General features: G+C 34.6%; 3 protein-coding genes and 1 long non-coding RNA gene across 4 annotated transcripts; 1 reads left to right on the forward strand and 3 right to left on the reverse strand.

Moving 5' to 3' along the window:
- Nucleotides 1-216: 216 nt before the first annotated feature.
- On the reverse strand, nt 217-3211 carry LOC112087772 (fatty alcohol:caffeoyl-CoA acyltransferase). Its single transcript, XM_024157659.1, has 2 exons — nt 2231-3211; nt 217-1257 (listed from the first exon to the last, which is right to left on the reverse strand). Exons 1-2 carry the CDS (start codon nt 2660-2662, stop codon nt 394-396), a joined length of 1296 nt encoding a protein of 431 aa, XP_024013427.1. The 5' UTR covers nt 2663-3211; the 3' UTR covers nt 217-393.
- A 1422-nt stretch (nt 3212-4633) lies between these two features.
- On the reverse strand, nt 4634-8032 carry LOC18021541 (protein DEK). Its single transcript, XM_024157658.1, has 11 exons — nt 7501-8032; nt 7389-7422; nt 7123-7202; nt 6939-6998; nt 6737-6850; nt 6561-6641; nt 6381-6452; nt 5499-5901; nt 5314-5411; nt 5183-5213; nt 4634-5087 (listed from the first exon to the last, which is right to left on the reverse strand). The coding sequence occupies exons 1-11, from the start codon at nt 7837-7839 to the stop codon at nt 4933-4935; spliced, it is 1467 nt and encodes a 488-aa protein (XP_024013426.1). The 5' UTR covers nt 7840-8032; the 3' UTR covers nt 4634-4932.
- A 3502-nt stretch (nt 8033-11534) lies between these two features.
- On the forward strand, nt 11535-12392 carry LOC112087825. Its single transcript, XM_024157838.1, has one exon. The coding sequence runs from the start codon at nt 11535-11537 to the stop codon at nt 12390-12392; it is 858 nt and encodes a 285-aa protein (XP_024013606.1).
- A 2804-nt stretch (nt 12393-15196) lies between these two features.
- On the reverse strand, nt 15197-17153 carry LOC112087877. Its single transcript, XR_002900288.1, has 6 exons — nt 16897-17153; nt 16753-16812; nt 15984-16046; nt 15808-15895; nt 15651-15708; nt 15197-15364 (listed from the first exon to the last, which is right to left on the reverse strand). It is a non-coding gene; the product is annotated as an uncharacterized LOC112087877 (long non-coding RNA).
- Nucleotides 17154-22338: the final 5185 nt, after the last annotated feature.

Raw genomic sequence — 22338 nt, forward strand, 5'->3', positions numbered from 1 at the left:
TCATCATTTTCTATATCTTTTTTTTTTCAGTTAAATAATATATATTTTGTAATAAAATCTATATAATTTTAATCGAGTTAGTATTATAATTTTCTTTAATTATTAATAATACTAAATATATTAATAATAAATATAAATATACATGAATGCACCTTTTAAATATGTTTTAATGTTAAAATTTATGAGTTTGCTGATGTAGATATCTTAGATGGAGAGAAAATTCTCCTATTATATAATAGATTTTCGAAACCGATACAAGCAAAGTAGCAACAATTCAGACTTACATGTATAAAATAATGATTAGGTATAAGAAACTGCTGTTTAATTTATAAATAATTAATCTGTAGAAGAAATAATGTAATGTATATCATAATTTGGTTATGAAATTTCTTTTCAAATCTTCATAAGCTCTTCAAACACTTCCATAGCCGAAGCAGGAAGCCCGAGGAACACATTGATACTCTTCATATCGTCGCCACCTGGCAAGAATAAGATCACTTCCCTCCCGGGTAAACCAACCGGTGCAGAGAAAACCGGTTCTCCCCAACCAAAATCCAGTTTATCAAATGTCAATTTAGACCATGACGTAATCAGAAGCGTCGCGGTCAGACTCGGCCGGGTCCGGTTCACCTCAACGTAATCCATAGCCGACCTCATGTAACCGTCCGTAACCAACTCGACCGCTCTCTTAACCAAACCCACCGAACGAGCAAGAGGTTTCCCAACCAATTCCCCCGATGACGTCACTAAACCGGTCAACACAATGCCGTTTCCGCAATATCCTACCGGGAGAGGCGGGACGAATCTCGACCGTCCATCGGCCGCGAAAAGAAGCTTAACCCGTTGGTCCGGTTTAAACCGTAGTGCCTCGCACCTTGATCTCCAAAGAAAACCGGTTAAGGCTTGAAATGTTGTAACCTTATTATTACCACTACCTTCTTCCATTGCCATGGTTTTGAGCTTCTCTAGCTTTTCGGGTTCGAAGAGGAAACATCTGTAGATGAGTTTTTCTTCGTCGTAGAGTTTTCCGGTATCGGAAATGTCTTCGATTTCATCGAATTCATTGTGTGGGAACTCTATTTTTGGCGGGTTTCTTGGCTTAAGAATCGTGCGGTCCAAGAAAGGTGGGACGGATAAAGGGATGCCTTTGGCCGTCTCGCACCATGAGTTGAGAAATTCCATGGCCGCGACTCCATCGAACATGTTGTGGCTCATGCCTAGTCCTAGGACAAAACCGCCGCATTTGAAATTTGTTACCTGAGGAAAGAAACGAAACCAAAACTATGTGTTACCATTTTCATTTATTTATTTCATCCAACATTACAGAATGAATCGATGGTAAATTTAAAAAAGGGTGGGAATGAGATAATATGCATTTTAACTTTAATTATCTATTACCCTAAGCCGGATCTGGGATAGCCTAATGAAATATTGACTTCTAGCCCCCAAAATTTTGACAGTATACATGAATATTTTGACCCTCAAATTACAAAAAAAATTATTCATATTTATTTTAAATTGTTTATAACCCCTAAATTTTCAGATCTGGCTCATTATATCCTTTGTTTAGTTAAATTATTACGCTTGATATTAACTTAGAACACAATGAGAGTTAGTACGTAAGCACTCTAGTCCTAGCTTACTTATTTTTAATGGGTAATATATAAACGTACAAGTATCGGATCAATTGTTACTAACTTACTACTATATGCTATTTTCATAACAAACGAGGCATACATAGGTGATATATAGGTAGAGGCATGTGTTAAAAGAAAAGTTAGATTTCAATCGTCATTTGATAGCTGTTTTCATTTTGTTTACACTGTGACCATCCCATGCATTGAAATCTCGAAAGCGTTTTTTTTTTTTTTTTTGGGTCGCAATCGCATTATTTATACATGTTGGACAAAACATTTAAAACGATGACTGAAACTCGAATGGTTTAAGTTAAGCCGTATTCAAAACATTAAATACGATCACTGATTGATAGTAGAAAATGGCTAAAAATGAGGAATTTAGATCCCCAACATTAATACGATTCAGGTTCCAAAAAGAAAACATTAAATACGATGATTGCTAGCTACTCATCTGATGGATGCCTAAAGGCTATAAACATGTCCCTCGCATTGTAATTACGATGATAGGTACCTTGAACCAACCAAACATCCTCCGGACAAAACTCAAAACTTAGAAAAGCAATAATTAAGCAAGACATCATTCAAAACCTTACCTGAACTACCACCGGGGGGATCTCAAGAATATTCCGGGCACCAGGAACGTCGTAAACAAGTTTCTCGAGCATATCCATTTTATTCTTAGAGAGAGCTTCTTTGATCATCTCTATCCCACAATTAGTCTCAGCTTCCACCAACACTACTCCTTCTCCGGTGCAATTTACGGCGATCTTCCCTTCCGGGCTGATCGTTAACCTTCCGGCGACAGGATAGTAATGAACAAGAACCTCAGAGAGAGATTTCTTTATCACATTGTAGGATTCTTGGTTGGTTCTTGACTCCGATTTGAAGTAATATAACGTTTTGACCATGACGGCGATGTTTTGATCGAGGTTCGAGAGATAGTAGAGACCCTTTGGAGTTTCTGACGCCGGTGGGACGAGTACATGGTTTCTCGTGGTCACGGCTAACGTGATTGAGTCCGCCATTTCAAGGGTTTTTAGATGAATAAACCTTAAAAAATGTTTAGTCAGAGGTCTTTGAATCCAATGGAGAAAGTGATGAATAGAGAATATGTCTTAATATTTATAGGGTTTTTAGGGTAGTTTAAGTAGAGATTAGGGCTAGGGGTATCTTGTGTAGCAACTGTAGAGCTAATGAGATGATAAAGAGAATGGAAATTTTAAATGGAACAGTAAAGAACCAAGAGTGATCTTGATATAGGGTTCTTATAGAGGGTTTAAGTATAGTTTAGGGTTTAGATATCTTGTTTAGCAAGTGAAGATTGGATAGCTAAATATGGACCACTAAAGCTCTGGCGACATAAATACATTTTTTAGACATTGGGCGGTTGATTGAATAAATACGTGTAGTTATAAGTCTAATTGGTTAGTTGATCGATAAGAGTGAATTATAACAATAGGGTCATAGTTGATGTTACGGGTCTATGATTTTATCCCAAAATTCAAAGTTGGATCTTTCTTTCAAATAATGAGCCGTTTTAATTAGGTTCCGAATCAATGTTAGAGTGTACTCAAGATTTGTAAATTGCATCACTGATTACTTGTAATTCAAAAGCTAGATGTAGAAACATTAATGGAAAACACGGGTAAGCTTAGATGTAGAAACATTAATGGAGAACACGGGTATATAAAACAGTCGAGCGCAACTTTTATAAAATGTGTATTGATTAGTAGTAGATATCTTTTTTCATCTAATTATCTTTTGTCAAAGTTAATCGTTTCTTTATTTTAAAATGAACCCATATTCTAATTATAACTTACTTTTTTCATCAAAATTTTTAAGAACTAGATCCGCAATGCGAATGTCAAAAGAAAATAAATATGTTCACATTTAGCATTTATATTGTTATTTTGAAAAAAAAAATGTTATATAACCAATTCATGATGATCTATAATATGGTTAAAATCTTATTTTATGAATAGATGATCAAGGTATACAAGTCTTTCTACTGTGATGTTATTTATGTTTGATCATTCTTTATATCTTAAATAACAAATTAAGAATACTCGTAAATTTAAAAAATTTAATTGGGCTTTCAATATCCTCTTTTATAACCTTAACATGAATTTAATATATCTTTACGTCTAAATTTTCATGCAAACACATTAAATTTTTTCTATTATTAACAAATTATATTCCTCAGTAAAAATTAGTAGCCACCGAAACTAAAATCTTCGAAGAATTTAGTAATAATACGTATATCTACAAAAAAAAAGAATTATTTCTAAAATTAATTTCGGTGGATATGCGTATTATTATTTTATGTGTATACTCTCCTTAATGAGCTGTAATGATATGAACGTCCAACAGCCACAACACACAACTAAATAAATCTGTAACTATAGGTAACACTAATACTAAAGCACAAACTTATACATAGATTGAATACGTACTGCAAGTCTGCAACTACATCATAACCAGTAAGCCGCAAAATGGTTTGGTAAGATTTTATAAGTATGCATAGTGTTGTACTGTTTTTGGAACTTACTAACCAAATTTAGAAAACCTTAGTCGAACGAAACCGAATAGACATCATGTTAAACTCTTTCTACAAAATTACACATGACATGTGAGAGAAATAAAGGAAAAAAGGAAAGAAAATGAAATTTACACTGGAAAAAAAAAGTTTATTTTATTTGGCTAAACCCAAAACAATTTTAAATACTACAGATATTGGGTTACTCTTTGTTCCTTCAAAAATCGTTTTCAAAGAGGGAACACAAATTCTCAAACCTAGAAAACAAAAACAAAAAAAGAAAGATTTATTTTTCAATGAATAAATAAATAGAACAAAAATTTCATCATTTTTTAATGTAACTCCAGAGTAATTTTTTTCATTTAAATTACACCCATGGGCCATGGGACTCTCGTAGATTGATATTATGTCGCACGTCACGGTATTATAATTTGCTCAACTTCTTATACTTCTATAAATAAATCCTTACAAAAACATCCCAATTAACTTAAATCCACAAAATATCCAATCTTACAATTAAGGGGGAAAAAAAGAATAATAATAAGTTAGAACAACTTAACAACTACATAAGTTGAAGGAAGAGCTTGAAACTACAATGAGCCTAACAGATTACAAAATACTCTAAAGTACAGACAAATCTCCCATTCTGTAAATCACTCCTATGATTTCACACATGAAGGTTAAGTGAAAGCGTCTTATAACTTTTGTTTCCTCTTACTTTTCATATCGGATTTGCGGGAAAGAGAAGAAGAGACAAAACTAATCCTTTTTCTCTTGGTCTTCTTTCTCTTTCTCACCTTCATCCTCTGTGTTTTCCTCTCTTTCATCGTCATCGCTCATCTCGTTGATGGCATCTGTTATGATATCCTTCACCTCTGTTTTTCTATGCATAAGATCAACTCCAAAATGGCTCCCTAATATTATGACATACATCCAAAAAAATAAAACTTTATATCCCTGCAAATTTAGAAGAATATAGCATTTATGAATTGAGAAAAGGAAAACATACCAAGCTTCCGCAGAATATCAGAGAGAGTTGCCTGTCCGGTAATAAAAATAAAAAAAATGTTATCTTCTTTCGTTTAACGACTTAGTTAAATTGTTTATAATCTCTTAAATCTCACTCTATTGAAGCCTTACCGTATTGAAGTCTACTTCCTTCAGAATTTTGGCCACCACTACATGCAGTTCTTCTCTGGTGGGTTCTGCTTTACCTTTCTTGCTGGCTTTTCGTGTACCTATACAATACAATGAAACAGAGATTCAATAAACTGTTAAAATGAGATTTAAGCTTTTGAAGCAGAGCTGCGAAGAAAAATTCAAACCTTGATCTTTGGATCCCTTTGCCTGTGGTTTACTTTTCTGTTTCTTGCCTTTCTCTTTAGAGGAATCGTCTTTCTCAACCTTTTGCTTCTTGCTTGATGATGAAGCTGATTTATCGACTTGTTTGGAGAATTTTCCACCAGATTTTTCAGAACCTTTAAGAGATTTCTCCTCTTCAGGTGATGGTTTCTCCTTCTTAGTCCTTTTGGACGAGCTTTTCTTATCGGTTGCCTTTTTCTCCTCAGTTTTATCTTTCTCATCTTCAGTTTCAGTATCTTCGCTTTTGTCGTTTTCTTTCTCTGGAGCTGCATCATCTTCTCCACTAGAGTCATTAGTACCTTCGGAATCAGCATCTCCCTTATCATTACCTTCTTCAGTTCCAGATTCCTTTGTCTGCCTTCTCTTCTGTAATATTAAACAGACACAGACAGTAGATGTTTATGCAACACTCTTCAAAGGCTTAAAAATCAAGTCACCCAAAGACAAAAAGAGGATTGATATTCATGAAAATGGTCAGAATTTTTCCTTCCAGAAATTTATACAAATAAGCTAGTGATGAGATGTAGCTAATAAACTTTAACTGAGCTATCTAATACCTATGCTGACTACTGGCCAAAAAAAAAATCATATAATAACGCACTGATGCAATTTGGAGATTGTTCCACAATGTAAATTGCAGAGCTTCCTAGATAAGTTCTGAGTTCAAGCATAAATGAGGGAGGCAGACAAAGCTTCTCAGATCATAAAGACCACATGGTTCAAGTAAGACCAAACCTGATTACAAAACTAGGAAATGAGCTAGTGTTACCAACAAGGAGCTAAAACGAACAAATCAGGTGAACAATTACAAACTACAAAGAAGAGGAAAGTTAAGAATTACAAACCTTGGCTGGGACATCTGATGATTCTCCAGAAGTCACGTTTTTGGGTGTGCTCTTCTTCCGTTTTTTAGTTTCCTATATTCAAAGAAAATAGAAAAACAATTCAGCACGCGGTATTGAACTTAAAATAAATAAAAAAACAATAGAGAACAGTAATCAGATTCAGCTACTATATCAGAGTACCTTTTCACTATCAGCAAGTACAATATCCCTTGTTACCTTGGGACATTCCAAAAATTCAAGCACTCTTACAGCGAGTTCTTCCTGAAGGTAACAGAACAGACGTATGAATAATTATTCTAACAAGACACAACCGATAGATATATAGATAAATAGACCAAAATGTCTTATCTTTTTACCTTTTTCACATTACTTTTGTTTATCGGTATGTCAAGCACATCACAGAAATCAATTAGCTTTTCTTTGATACATTTCTCAAGCTTCTCCTTTGCTTTTGCTCTTTGCTTCTCTTCCTGGAAAAAGTTAAAAATACCGCTCTCAAAACAAAGGCTGATCCCCATACGCATCCTTGGAACAAAATATCTACCAAGATGATGTTACCTCTTCCTCTGACCATACAAAACCCGAAAATTGACCAATGTTTCTCTTCAGCATCTGCGCCTGCACATTAATTATTCACACAATCCTTAAGTAAATCAATCATTCACTCTGACAAAAGACAACAAACATATTCAAAGAGACAATATTCACATCATCAAATACGAAATGAAACAATTCAAAGCACCTTTCCTTTCTTCCCGTAAAGAATGGTGTGAAGTAAGAAGAGGTTGTCGTCAGGTTTCCTTTTGGATAGTTTATACGCCACTGAAAACAGTTCAAAGCCATCAGACAACATTCTAACAGCAGAGTTTAGTCAGACAAGCAAACATCACGAAACACATCAAAGAAAAGGAACAGAACAGTTGATCATTTTCCAAGTAAGTATCATGTAGAGATCTCTTAAAGAGGACACTAAATTGAAATCAACAATGGTGGTAAATAAATACATACCATTTGGTATTTCCCTAAGCCGTGTTCCACGACCCTGAAACAACCAGAACTAGTCAGAGGCCAATTTTTGCAGGCTTAAATCGAGAAAGAAGAAAACTTTCCATCGTTTTACCTGCTCAATTGACACAGGCTTGCTCCCCGAGGATCGAGAGGGAGTAGGCAAAATGTAACGCTCCACTTTCTTTCTCATCCTTGTAGGTCTCCCACTGACAGGTGTCACCGGCTCCTTCTCCGACGAGTTATCTCTTTCTCCAGTCTTTTCCTCCTTGTTTCCTCCGTCGTCTTCTTCGCCTTTCTCCTCCATGTCTTCGTCTTTCACCTCATCCTCCTTACCGTCACTTACCGGAGTTTCCTTCTTCTCCGTACCCATCTCGGAATCGGCAACAGCATCTTCTTCCTTCAGCGGAGAATCGGCTTCTGGTAACTTCTCCTCTAGGGTTTCAGTCGCCATGTGAGACTGCTAAAGCCGAGACAGAGGAAGAGTGAAAAGGAGAACTGAATTGAGGGTGAAGAAAACCTAAATTTCAGAGCTTTTGGGAGAAATTCGAAAGAAAGAAAAAAACCCTAGATTATAAATTTGGGGGATTTCAAACTTTTTGGTGGAACACGAAGGCGGGCTCTAGTCACCAATTTCACAGCTCGCGGCAAAGCTATCTGAAATGTATACATACATACCATACATAGTTACATACACATAAAGAGAAAATGATACCATCACACTAAACGACGCCGTTGACGTTTGAGGTGAGTTTTTCAAAGTAAACGACGGCGTTCACGTTTGAGGTGATTTTTTTAAGACCGTCTTTATTGCTAGTTTTTTGTTGGTTTCTTGAAGCCTTTTCAATTTAAAATTTAGTAAAAAAAGCCCAATATTAGTGGGATCGATTCTAATTTTGAGTTTAGAAGAAACGATCATGTGTTATCTATGTGGCGGTCTCTGATTGATCAAAAAAAATTCGGCCAAATCTCATCTTCTCGGCCTAAATTTTTTTGGGGCCGGAAATCGTCAATCATTTCTCATTTTGTCGAACAAATTTTTTCATTAAAGCACCTTCTCGTTTCATCCGCCATCTGGTATAGTGTCATCTCCGGTGATGCTCTTCTTCTCCGACGCCGATATGCAGAGGCTTCTATATGTTTTCCATCGATTTAACAGATAAGTGATTTTCTCCTTAATCCTCTTCATCCTTTTTGTTTGTTTTGATTCTTCATTCTTTTCCTCGTGTTCTTCATCGAGGATTTTGTTTGTAAATCTTAGAAATAGTTAAATGATCTCTCTATTTTGCATGTAGTTTCTATCTATTTCTTGAATTAGTCTCTAAATTGATGCATTGTAAATGATTTTCTGATCTGTAAACTGTAAACGGTTCATGATCTGTAAATGGTTGTTGATCTGTAAATGGTATGTGGTTCATCATATGTAAATCGTTTTTGATCATATGCTCTAAATATTTCTATCTCTTTTAGCTTAAGTTAATGGTTCATGATCTAAATGGTTCATGATCTAAATTGTTCATGCTCGGTGATGGTTCATGATGTAAATGGTTCTTGATATATAGTGAAAGATAATATGGTTAATGATTTTTGCAGATTTAGCTTACTCCAAAGGTCTATCTCCTGATGTTCCTCTTCTCTTTGCTCGTAACCAAGGTTCCTCTTCTCTTTGCTCGTTACAAAGGTTAAGGTTAGTCTTCTAGTTTCGTTGATGACAATTAATGCCTAGTTAGATATGGAGTGGTTGAAGCTTGATCAATGGTGCTTCAGTTTTCATGGTTTTAAAGGGTTTAATGATTTAGGGAAGTGATTAATGAAAGCTGATTCTGTGTTAGATATATGTCAACTCAATATATCTCTTTTTGCGTTAGTGTAGAGTAATGGCTGATATTAGGTTGGTTTATGATAATAAATGGGGTATGAACCCTGGAAAACGTTTATGCTTTTCTTTTATCAATGTTCCTTTTCATTTCCTTCATTAATGTTGCAGCGTTGGTTTATTTCATAGCTGGTGCTTCCTCTATTTATAAACATATTTTCTTTCCTTCTTCTTCTCAGTTTGTGCTTGTTTTTTGTTCTGTTTTTGATTCTCCTTTTTCCTCTTTCCGTAAAAGCTTCTTGCTTCATCTCTTTCTTCTCATCTTTTCTTTTAATCCTTTAACCCATTCCCAAAACCCATTCCCAAAAGCGACTTGCCTCAAACTTCTCATCTTTTCTTCTCATCTTTTCTTTTAATCCTTTAACCCATTCCCAAAATCCATTCCCAAAAGCCACTTGCCTCAAACTTCTCATCTTTTATTCTCATCTTTCCTTGTACCAAATGGCATTCTCTTCTATGGGTCCATCTTTCACCACCCCAAACTTTGTTGAACTGTTGAACAGTCAACAAGATTCTGTTTTTTGCGGATATCCATCAAGCCTTGTTGAAGAAACTCCTCTGTGTGCTGCATCCATCGGTGAAGCATCACCTGCAACGGAAAAGAAGGAAAGAAGACAGTGGAGCCCGAGTTATGATATTCTTCTCATTAGCTCGTGGTTAAACACGAGCAAGGATGCTGTGGTGGGAAATGAACAGAAGTCAACTGCCTTTTGGAAGCGCATAGCCATTTACTTTTCAGAATCTTCAAAGTGTGTTGGTGAGAAGATAGAGGCGATACAATGCAAACAAAGATGGCAGAAAATAAATGATCAAGTATGCAAATTTTGTGGAGCATATGAGGCTGCTTGTAGAGAGAGATCCAGTGGTCAGAATGAGAATGATATTCTCAAAATGGCTCATGAAATCTTCTACAACAATCACAAGAAGAAGTTCACTTTAGAACATGCTTGGTATGAGCTCAGGAATGATCAGAAATGGTATGCTCTTTCAATAGACAAAGTCGCTGGAAACTCCAAAAAAAGAAGAGTGTTAGATGGTTCGGGTGTTGAGGAGACCCAGCCTTGGGATGAAGATAATGGCAAGCGACCTGCAGGTGTAAAGGCATCAAAAGCCAAGGGCAAGAAGTTAGAGGTAGAGAAAGAAGAACCATTGCTTGCGCTTCAAGCAGTGTGGCAAATTCAAGAGAAAGACTTGGAAATGAAGGCAAAAATCAAGAAGATGGGTATACTTGAATGTCTTTTAGCCAAGCAAGGGCCACTATCAGACTATGAGGAAGATGTTAAGAAGAAACTCATGACTGAGTTGTTTTAGAATGGTGTTTATGTTTAAGCTTATTTTTTGTTTATGTTTACCTTAAGTTGGTGTTTGTACTTGCTTAAGTGGGTTAAGTAGTTGAATGTGGTTGTTACTTTTGTTCTTTATCTATGAACTTCAATGTCTCGGTTAAGTTTATCTATGTTTGGTTAAGTTTATCTATGTTCGGTTAAGTTTACTTTTGTGCTTGAATGTCTCGTTTAAGTAAAATTATGATAATTAACTAAAGATGATGAGCTTTAAGTTTGAACTTTATATAAAACTTAATATGCCAACCTTTTCTTTTATGTATGAACTTTGCTCTTGTTGAATTATTATACTAACTCACCCTATGTTTGTACTTGTACTTTTGTGTTTCAGATATGAGATATGGTGACAGATTTCCCACTCGGTGGACAACAATTATTGCATAGGCGTGGCCACAAAACACCAAACGAGTGTCACAAGTCTCTTTTTTTATTGCCTTGTCTTTTGTTTTTTTGTTCTCAGAATGAAAAGTACTTATCTAATTTTTAGACCACACATTGTAAAAACAACCACATGTATAAGTTATAGTAGTTTATTTATAGAGACTATCCTGCAATTGTTGTTTCATATACTCATCAAACTTCTTCTCTCTTTTTATCGTCACTTCTCTCTAAAGCAAAAACATCAAACTTCTTTTTATTATGATACCAATCTAAGTTTCCTTCTTCCATACTCTTCCTTCTTCTTCCTTATCAACTCATTTATACCAAACAAGCTTCATCATTTTAATTCTCACAAGCTTTCTCAATTTAATTCTCTTCTTCTTCTTTCATTGCCAATCAAATTCCTTTTAAAAAAATGGCTTCTTCATCCAAGAACGACTTTAATGGACCAGTTAATGAAGCTTTTGAAGAAAACTTACAGAAAATGTTCGATCAAACTTTACAGAATTGTTTGAACTATTATGGCGATCAACTGGAGACAACCAAATCATGGAAAAACGGGCTTTTATCAAAAGAGATCATGAAGAAGGCCACAACCTGTTATGGAACGACTATTTCAGTGAAACTCCAACATATCCGGCTAATTATTTCCGGCGACGTTTTAGGATGAACAAACAGTTGTTCTTACGTATAGTTGAAAAACTGTCCAACGAAGTACGTTACTTCAGACAGAAGAAAGATGCGCTCGGAAGGCCTGGTCTCTCACCGCTTCAGAAGTGTACAGCTGTCATTCGTCTCTTGGCATATGGCACTGCGGCTGATACGGTTGATGAATACCTCCGTCTAGGTGAAAAAACCGATCGTGCATGTTTGGAACATTTTGTAGAAGGAATTGTAGATTTGTTCGGTGATGAGTACTTAAGAAGACCCACCCCAGAGGATCTTCAACGGTTACTTCATTTTGGAGAGCAACGGGGATTTCCCGGAATGATAGGAAGCATCGACTGTATGCATTGGGAGTGGAAGAATTGTCCAACCGCTTGGAAAGGCCAGTATACAGGTGGTTCAGGAAAACCCACTATCGTTCTAGAGGCAGTAGCTTCATATGATCTGTGGATATGGCATGCCTTTTTTGGACCTCCAGGTACATTAAATGATCTCAATGTTCTTGATCGCTCACCCGTTTTTGATGACATAATACAAGGTAAAGCTCCGCGAGTGAATTTTTATGTTAACGGAAGGGAGTATAAGTTAGCATACTATCTCACAGATAGTATTTATCCAAAATGGGCAAATTTTGTCCAATCTATACCAGCTCCACAAGATCCAAAGTCATGCTTATTTGCTGAACGTCAAGAAGGCTGCCGAAAAGATGTCGAACGTGCTTTTGGAGTCTTACAGGCTTGATTCGCCGTTGTTAAAAATCCCGCTCTTTTTTAGGATAAAGCAAAAATAGGGAAGATTATGAGAGCTTGTATCATACTCCATAATATGATAGTAGAAGACGAATGAGATGGATATAGACATTTTGATCTTTCAGATTTTGAACATGGAGAAGGAGGCGGAAGTTCAACTGTGGATCTCTCATATTCAACGTATATGCCCTCAAACATTGCTGATATGATGGGTATTCGAAATGATATTCGGGATAAACCACGGCATAATCGTTTGCAAGCTGATTTGTTGGAGCATATCTGGCAAAAAATTGGGACGTACTGAAGCCGACAATTAAGTTTTTATTGCAAAATTTAAGTTTACATTTCAAATATATGTTTGTGTTGTTTTTGGTTTAATAATGTAATAATCTAATTAATTATCTTTATTTTCATTAAAAAAACATAATTTTTTTTGTTACAAGAAATCCATATAAGTTTCTCCCAATAGACCATTAAAAAAACATAGTTTCTTTTAATAGTTTCTTGCCACAAATCAATTCATTAAATAATCATAAGAAACTCATTAGAGGTAATAGCAATAATCTAAGCGAGGGCGTTCGGGTACTACAAAAATAATCATGCATCAACGATTTATGCTGGAGTTAAAAATTAAATTACATGTACTTTAGCATATATATAAATGGATAAGCAATCATAGTATTTGTCAAAATTCTAGATAATTTGTTTTGCTTAACTTTTAAAGGTCTAAGGATTTCGTTAACTCGAAGATTTATTATCAATGTTTACACGATGGTTTTTTATAGTAAACTAGAAAATTACCCACGCAAATGCGTGGGTTGCTTTTTTAATTATTATTTATTTAATGCTTAAAACTTAATTAAATTTAGATTTTTGGTTGTTTTACTTATTTTCTTAAGATGTTCTGGTTTTGGTTAACTTTTTTACTGGCTCTTTTTTTTTTTAATAAATTTATTGGTTTTTTTTAGTTTTTTACATATTTTTTTAAGGTGTTTTTATTTTGGTTGGTTTTTATATTGGTTTTTTATTTTATCTTCAAAAAGCTTATTAAACTTTCTTCTACTAAAAACCGTTAATTTCTTCTTTTAAGACTACATCAGTTTTTTTTTAAGAAAACAAATCTAGATATGAGAATCCATCAAATCTAGATATGTAATCCATAATTGTTTTTACTGGTATCAAAAGTAGTAAGATAATTCTCATGATTATTCAAACACAAAGAAATTTGCGGCATCAAATAGTTCTTCAAATCAGAGTAGTTTACATGATCATTATACCACCCATCTTATGGTAGAGACTTCTTCTTTTTCTGTTATGTGAATTAAATTCAACTTAAAAGAACAAACCATTAGCGAATTTTTACTTTTTTGTAAAGCTTACTCAAGTTTACTAAATTCAGTGCGTGTTAATTATCGTTAACTTACCTAAACAAATGTTTCATTTTTTTCCTTGCTTGTTTCCAACGCTTGTTTACTTTGATTTCCATGCATGTATCGCATTCAATGATTTGTTCTAGTGTTTTATTTAAACCATGTTAGGAAGATCACTGCATCATCAACTTGAAAATATAACGCTAACCATTTGCCAATATAATTGATCATCTTCCCTCCATTAAGTGAACCCCTATAGATTCCCTAATAACCGAAATATGAAAATTCATAGTAAGAATTTTTTCCTTTTTACTTATCATAAAGTCAAAAAATGTTTAGTAATAAAAATTAAATTAGTTGCAAATTTCTCTTTTAAGAACCCAAATAAGCAAGGTAAAAAAAATTTATCAGTAATTTTCATAGTAGCTAATCATCTTTCATAAGTTTATAGTCACCATACTTGAGAAATGTATGTAGCAAATTAACATTCAAACAGTAAAGTAAAAAAAAAAAGAGTTCTTGATCACAGCAACTTTCGATATCGTCTTGCTATTTACTATTTATAGAATTCTCAAACAAAATTCTTCTTCTCCTTTAAACGAACACAATTGAGTGTTACCATCAATGTCTCTGACCGTAACCAAGAAGTAGATCTAAAACTGTGGATTTGTGGACAACGTTTATTGTTGTAGGCTTCTACATAGAAACCTGCATAAATTTCAATTTAAAGCTGTAGAGTAGAGATTATCTTTACTTCTTTTCTTCTTTTTTTCTCCTACATATATGCGTTGAAACATTTAGAAAAAAAATCTTTATATTAATAATGTTTGAAGCGTCATTAAGAATATGAGACATCAAAAGCTGAAGTCAAAAAGCCATCATAATAAATAATCAAATTATAGGGAAAATGACTATAAAAATAATTAGTTTTAATTTAGTTTTTTTAATAATAAATAAGTGAACTGATGTGTCATAAAAATGAGTGCTGATGTGTCAAGTTTGTGAGACTCAACTGAGTCTTTATATAATAGATATTGCTCATTACGTATGACATGAGTCACATGACATAATCTTCTTTACGTCAAAGACTTTTTTTTTAATGCTTAGAAAGTCGAAACACTACAAAAAAGAGGGCATATAACGTCGGTTATATTTCTATTTAACGTCACTTATAAACTGAAGCTAATGTATTATCGTCGGTTTTTAAACCGTCTTAACAATCAACGACGTTAAATTTGTTAACTTCACTTGAACAAACGACGTTATGTTTAACGTCAAACAATTAACGTCAGTTTTTTAGTAATTTTAGCAACGGTTTTGGTTTGCTTTACAACCGACGTATTTGTTATTTTTTATTATTTTATGCTAATTATTTTTATTTTTATATATATATATATAATAGATTATACACTCAAATAAAAATTCCAATTAATCACACGAATATGATTTTACATAGAATATATATCAGCTCCAAATACAATGTCACTAAAATTATAATATGAAAGATACAATTTTGTTATACAGTATTGTATAATCTGTACTGTCTTCATGATTTTTGTTGTACACTTCTTCTCCAGATGATGCTTTAATTAGCCTGAAATTAAATAAGGCAACGATTACATAACATCACCAAATAGACTGTAACAATATTTATTTGAAAAGACAACAATGAATCAGATTCAAATCCTAACTAAGGCATCGGGACAATCTGCTCATATCGAGAATGAAACAAATAAACTTGCAAGAAGGAACAAATCTAACAAACTTGAGACAATCATATTCAAATCCTAGCTGAGGCATTTATAAACAATCTCCTCACATCATCAATGAAACAAACAAACTTGCAAGAAGGAACCAGAAGCTATGGATGAATAACATACCAGTTTCAGGGCCTCCAAAGGAATCAGTGAAACCTATACATCAATGAGAAGCTTGTACCTTTACTTTAACGAAAAAATAGCTTCCATCAACAGCTTTAAAGGACAAATACTTAGTTAACATCAGTGTGGATAAGGACACGGACAAGCTTTCCATTACCCATCATAAACTGGTCCAGCACATTGTAATCCCTGCTAGCACGTTAATGCTCAGGAGCCTTCTCTTCTCCCTTGAGATTCTTCCAAAGCTGGAAACAGCAAAAAAAAAAACCAAAAGAAAAGTTATTGATGATGAACTGTACTACAAAGCATTTACAGAAAATCAGATAGAAGAACCTGATTGAGATTAAGCGATGTTGTTTCCCCACCATAGTAATCATTTCTGTCCATGTGAAGCACCTACTCGTAATATTCATAAAACAACACCATCAGCCGACCAAACCAATGCCTTGTTAAAACAAAAGGCTTCTTATTGAAATAACGATTGCAACAGTATCAGATCGTGGGAAAATCAAGAGATCAATGAATCATGGAAACTCAATGTAAAAGTGCCAAAAGCAATCGCATAACAACAAAGTCCCCTCATGGGTATATTACCAAAGGCAAAATCCAAAAAATCTTTGACTCCACTTATGTAGTATTGAGATAAACGATGTTTAGATATCCAAGACTTGTCCATTCTAAATTCAGTCTACTAATAAGGAAAACAAATGATCAATTATTGAGCTAACACGTCCAAGGAATGGCATCAGAAGAGATTTAAATGAGTACCATCAAATTTAGGTGAAGCAAAGAAGTAATGAAATAGCTCTTGGACTGAAAATGTTTATCTTTGAAAAGTGAGTTAGTTCATCATGAAAATTCAACACACCAATCTCTTACAGTTCTTACAGATTCAAACTACGATAGTTCATCATAAAAAAAAAAAAAGAGTTTATCTCTGACTAGTTAGCTAAAACGTCCAAGGAATGACATTCAAATGAGAAGCATCAAATTTTTCTGATATCAAAATATAATCTAATCAAAAGGCAATCTAATCAGAACTCAATCTAATCAAAACGAAATTCAATTGACAGATTGATTCAAGTAAAGATACAAAACCTACCTGGTTGAAGATCACCGATGAGTAGCTTATCCCTTCCCACGAACACAGATTTGTATGAAACTACGATGACAAGAAAAATTAAACTATTAGAATCAATCGATGTGATCATCATCATCAAACGCAGCAAATTTCTACAGAACGAACCTTTACTGTCGAGCTATCACAGAAGAGAGCTTCTGAAACTCGGTGTTAGATCTGCCCGCATGTGTGCCTTTTGAAGATTGATTTCAAACAATTTGAAAGACAAAATCGATGAGAATTGTAAGGATTTAAAGCTGAAATCGATGAATGAAAAAGGATTTGAAGCTGTGGAGATGGATTCCCAATTTTTGTTTCGTAATCGAACTCGGAAAGAACTGGGAATGAAAAAACATAAAAAAGAAAGACATTTGTTTTGATCCAATTGAAATGTTAGCTAATGAGCTTTTGTTTAATAGATCCAATCGACGTTAGATCACTAAAATGTTAAAGTCGGTTAACAAACAAATGTTAAAATCCATCTTTTTAAGAATGTTAAAGTCGGTTTACAAAATAACGTTAACTGAATGACGTTATTCAGCGAATTTTTTGTAGTGAAACCTGTTCATAACACTTGAAACCAGACCATGTTATGTGGTCTCGTCCCAAATGCCGCTTAATTTTGTGTTCTCTAGATTTTGTCTTCATTAGTACTTTTCGAATTCAGCTTATGGCGTTTGATTATATCAAAGAGGTTTTACATGCTTGATTTCATATTTTCGAATATAGAAACCTAAGGCTAATTTTTATTATTTTCAAATTGGTTTTACATGCTTGATTACGAGCTCTTGTTACGAATTAAATTTAAATTACAAGCATAATCATGTCGATTATGTGATTTCCAAGAGATAGTTTTCATACTCTAGAACGATATATAGTGAATTCTTGATATTAACTAGTACAAGAGTTGGACTCTTCCAAAGCTTAGCCCGGTTTAAACTCTTTAAGATAAAGGAACGCAAGGTCCAATATACCAAGTTCCAAAGGCCACCACAACAAATATGAAGGCTCTATATTATCTTCAAGAGGACTCCGAGATCACGTGGTGGACGAGTGAAAGTGACACTAAGGCACTTGTTTCATTTTCCTTTTTCAAAGACTGCACAACGGAGCAGCAAGTTCTCCAATATTTTTTTTTTAAAAAAAAAAAACAAATCTCCACCTTTCAATCAACAAAAGATACACAACTTTCTCGGTCTTGTTCTTCGGAAACAAGTTAACATTAGGTCAGGGTTGATAAAAGCATGATGTGATATAGAAGAAAAAATTCACATAAAATATGTGATTTTTCTGTAATAGAGATATTGGCACGGCTCAATCAAATCATTTGACTCAATTGAAAGATAGAGTGATTTGATCCGATTCAACCGTACCAATACCGCTACTTTAGAAATGGTACCTGCAGTTTGAAAGTGAGTTGATTTGATTCACAAACCGTACTAATATGCAGAAGAAGGCGAAGAAGATAATGGAAACGTATATATGTTGATGTTTGTGTAGTGAAGGGACTCTTACATATAGCAACTCTATATATATACACACTAAGGGGTAGAAAAATAATAAATTGGAATGGTTGATATGTCTAAGTCTGATGATTGGATTATAATAAGTTTTTTCATGTGGACTTTTATTCTTGGTGACATAACACAAACATGCTGTTGTCTATGATGATGATGATGATGATGATGATGATGATTAATGATGACCATGGACTGCCATTATACACGTTTATTTACCCAAACGATGAGATAATCAAATCAATGTCTATACAATCATGACTTTTAATTTACATCATGCTGATGATGAGAAGGCACGTAGAAAGGGAGGAGGTAGTAGTTAAAACAAGGGTCCCAAAGAAAACCCTTTTGAATTTTGAAAGCAATACATTAACTAATCTCTCACAAAGTCATAGATAGATGACACTTAAATCCGGATAATATCGAGAAAATTAAAAATAAAAAGTGTAAATGAAATTTCCTGAAATTTGGGATGAAAATGTGCCAGAAAGATAGACTTTAGATAATTCAGAGTGTATCACAAGTCATGGACTATCTACGAATATAAAAAGATAAGTTGCAGAGTTCAAAGCTGGAGTCCCAAAATTACAAAAACGAAAAGAAGAGACATATGCAAACCAGAGAAATGAAGATTTAAAACCATTGATGTTCAAACCTTCCTAAAAAAACTATTTTTTCTTGAATAGGACATCGATTAGGATATCATTTCACAATAATTTCAAATTATGACGACGGACCCAATATAAATTGAGGTCTTTAGGGCCAAATTTTTTGGGCCTCTTCAACGAAAAAAGTTTAAATTTAAGTTTTGAATTTTTGGGGCAATTTTTAGAACGGGTGAATGATAAGAAACGTACAAATATTTCATCGTCCCAATGATTGGTGAGATATGCCATAAAATGTTTAGTATTTTCACAATCCGATAAAGTGATACATGGTTGTCTAAAGAATAAATATATGTTATGATTAAAGTGATTAAAGCACCGTTTACATCAAAAAAGTAAAGTTAATAGGATATAGAAGAGTTGTTACTTGTGGGAATTGTCATCAGCAAAGGTCATAACAGCGTGACATGCAATCAAAATGTTGAGGTGGATAATTAATGAACTTTGAAAGCCAAGGGATCGATGCCCTAAAAAAAATGCGACTATTTTTAATATTTTTTATTTGCTTTCTGGAGTCCATTCTAGTATTTTGTAATCTTTTTTTTTATTATTTCTAATTCTTTGGTGATGTCAATGTTCTAGGGATCAAGCTACGTTTTTGACTTGCCTCAAATTTCTCAACAAATCTCTGAAACTTTGGCTACACTTTTTCATAAAGCCAACCAGCCTCAAACTCTAAAAAGCGCAAACTTTCAAGTGAGAGGAGCTTAAGTTGTTCCAAATGGGCAGGTTGCAGGTATGGATTATATGTGAATCCATTTTCAAACAACAATATATTGGCACACGATAAGCAGAAACGTGAACATTATAACTTTTTATTTCAATGTATATTTGCACATGACGAGAGCAACAAGTGATATGATTGTAACATAACACAAATAGTCATAGATATATTACTCAAAAAACATAAACTATGTTCAAAACTGTTGAACAATGCCATTTTGGTTTCAAACCAAACTAGAAGAAATCCAGTTAAGAAGGAGTTGGTGGAACAGTTGAAAGTATGGAGAAAGATAAAGCTATATCTAGCCTTTTGACTATGTCGAGTATTTTGTGGAAAAGGTGTAAGCTGGAGAAAAGTTGTTGCCTCTTATTTCTTGTATAAGTCTAATGTTTTGCATTGTAATCGAGAACACTTTTGGCAAAAATGAAAAACAAGTTTGTTCAAACTCTTTGTTCTCCTTCTTTCTAAACGAGCTATGCACTATATCAAAACAGAGTATTCTGTTTTGAGAAGAAAAACAACATGGTATCAGAGTTCATGATGATTCATGGAGACTCACAGAACAAGATGATGGCTGTAGAAGACTCAGCAACAAAGAAAATCAAGATGGTTCAAAGAAACAACAAGAACAAGATGGTGAAAGAAGATATCAAACTCGGCAAAAGAACAACTCAAGCGAATGTTGAACATGATGAAGAAGAGAAGAATCACATGTTCACCGCAGAACAAGGAGATGAAGAATCAAGCAAAGGAAATGCTTGGCTCATTGATAGTGGATGCACTAATCACATGACGCCAAACAAAGAAATGTTTGTGAGACTTAACACAAACATAAAGGTTCCCATAAAGGTTGGAAATAGAGCTGTGCTAATCTCAGAAGGAAAAGGAGACATTGAAGTAATGACTAAGAAAGGGAAAAGGATCATAAGAGAAGTCTTCCTTGTTCCTAAACTTGGTAAGAATTTGCTAAGTGTACCGAAAATGATTACAAATGGATACAAAGTCACCTTTCAAGAAAAATACTGCATCATTCATGACAAAATCGGGAGAGAAATAGGGAAAGTGCCAATGGTAAACAAGAGCTTCCACATCAAATGGAATGCAAATGAAGAAACTGCAATGGTGGCCAAAGATAAAAGTGCAGAACTATGGCATAGAAGACTCGGTCACACCGGCTACAACAACTTGAAGGTTATGCAATCAAAAGGGTTAGTCACAGGCTTACCAAAGTTCAACATAACTCAAGAAGGATGTGAAAGCTGTATCATCAGAAAACACAGTCGTGACTCATTCCCAAGAGAGTCTGAGTCAAGAGCCAATGATAAGCTGGAACTTATCCACAGTGACTTGTGTGGACCAATGCAAAACACTTCGTTCAGCGGAAGCAGGTATATACTTATCTTTATTGATGATGCTACTCGAATGGTATGGGTACATTTTCTTAAAGCAAAGTCAGAGGTCTTCAAAACGTTTAAGAGGTTCAAGAATCTTGTTGAGAATCAAGCAAACTCTAAGATTAAACGGCTCAGAACAGATAGAGGATCAGAATATCTATCAGGAGAATTCACCAAGTTCTTGGAGGATTGTGGCATTGAAAGACAACTAACAGCGGCTTACTCTCCACAACAAAATGGGGTTTCAGAAAGAAGAAACAGGAGCTTGGTGGAGATGGCTAGAGCAATGGTTAAAGCCAAAGGTCTTCCATTGAAATTTTGGGCAGAAGCTGTTTATAATGCAGCCTATGTACAAAACAGAACGCCGACTAGAGCTCTCAAGAATACAGCTCCTCTTGAAGCATGGAACGGTACAAGACCATCAGTTGGACATATGAAGGTGTTTGGTTGCTTGTGCTATGTTCACATCCCTGATGAGAAGAGAAGAAAATGGGATGACAAGTCAAGAAGAGCTATATTTGTTGGATATAGTTCACAAACTAAAGGATACAGAGTTTATCTCTTGGATGAAAACAAAATAGACATCTCAAGAGATGTCATATTTGATGAAGAAAGTCAGTGGGATTGGACCAGGAAGGAAGCTGTAAAGGATTACAAGATATCTATTGAGAATGAGGAAGGAGAAAAAGACCAAAGAACTGAAGATGTCGAGCCAAACCATGATGAATTTGCTGATGAAGGACCTACATTTCAAAGTTCAAATGAAACAAGCTCAGGAGGAAGTTCTAGTCGTGTTAATAAGAGAACAAGATCACTCGCAGACATTCTGCTTACGGCTCCGTATGCAGACTTAGAATACTCGGCTGTAATGGAAGGATGTTACAATGGCTTAGAGGAACCAGCCATATTTGAAGAAGCAGTCAAACACAGCGAATGGAGTGAGGCAATGAATGAAGAAATCAAAATGATAGAGAAGAATGAAACATGGGAATTGGTTAAAAGACCATCAGACAAAAACGTAGTTGGAGTGAAGTGGATTTACAGATTGAAAACAGATGCAAAAGGAAATGTGGTGAGACATAAGGCAAGATTAGTTGCAAGGGGTTTTACTCAGCAATATGGTGTTGATTATTTGGAAACATTTGCTCCGGTTTCAAGACATGAAACTATCAGATTGCTCATAGCAGTTGCAGCTCAAAAGGGTTGGAAACTTTTCCAACTCGATTTCAAATCGGCATTTCTAAATGGGAGGCTAGAAGAAGAGATTT

The sequence above is a fragment of the Eutrema salsugineum genome, unplaced genomic scaffold (assembly GCF_000478725.1).
Source record: "Eutrema salsugineum unplaced genomic scaffold, Eutsalg1_0 scaffold_16, whole genome shotgun sequence".
Taxonomy (NCBI): Eukaryota; Viridiplantae; Streptophyta; class Magnoliopsida; order Brassicales; family Brassicaceae; genus Eutrema; species Eutrema salsugineum.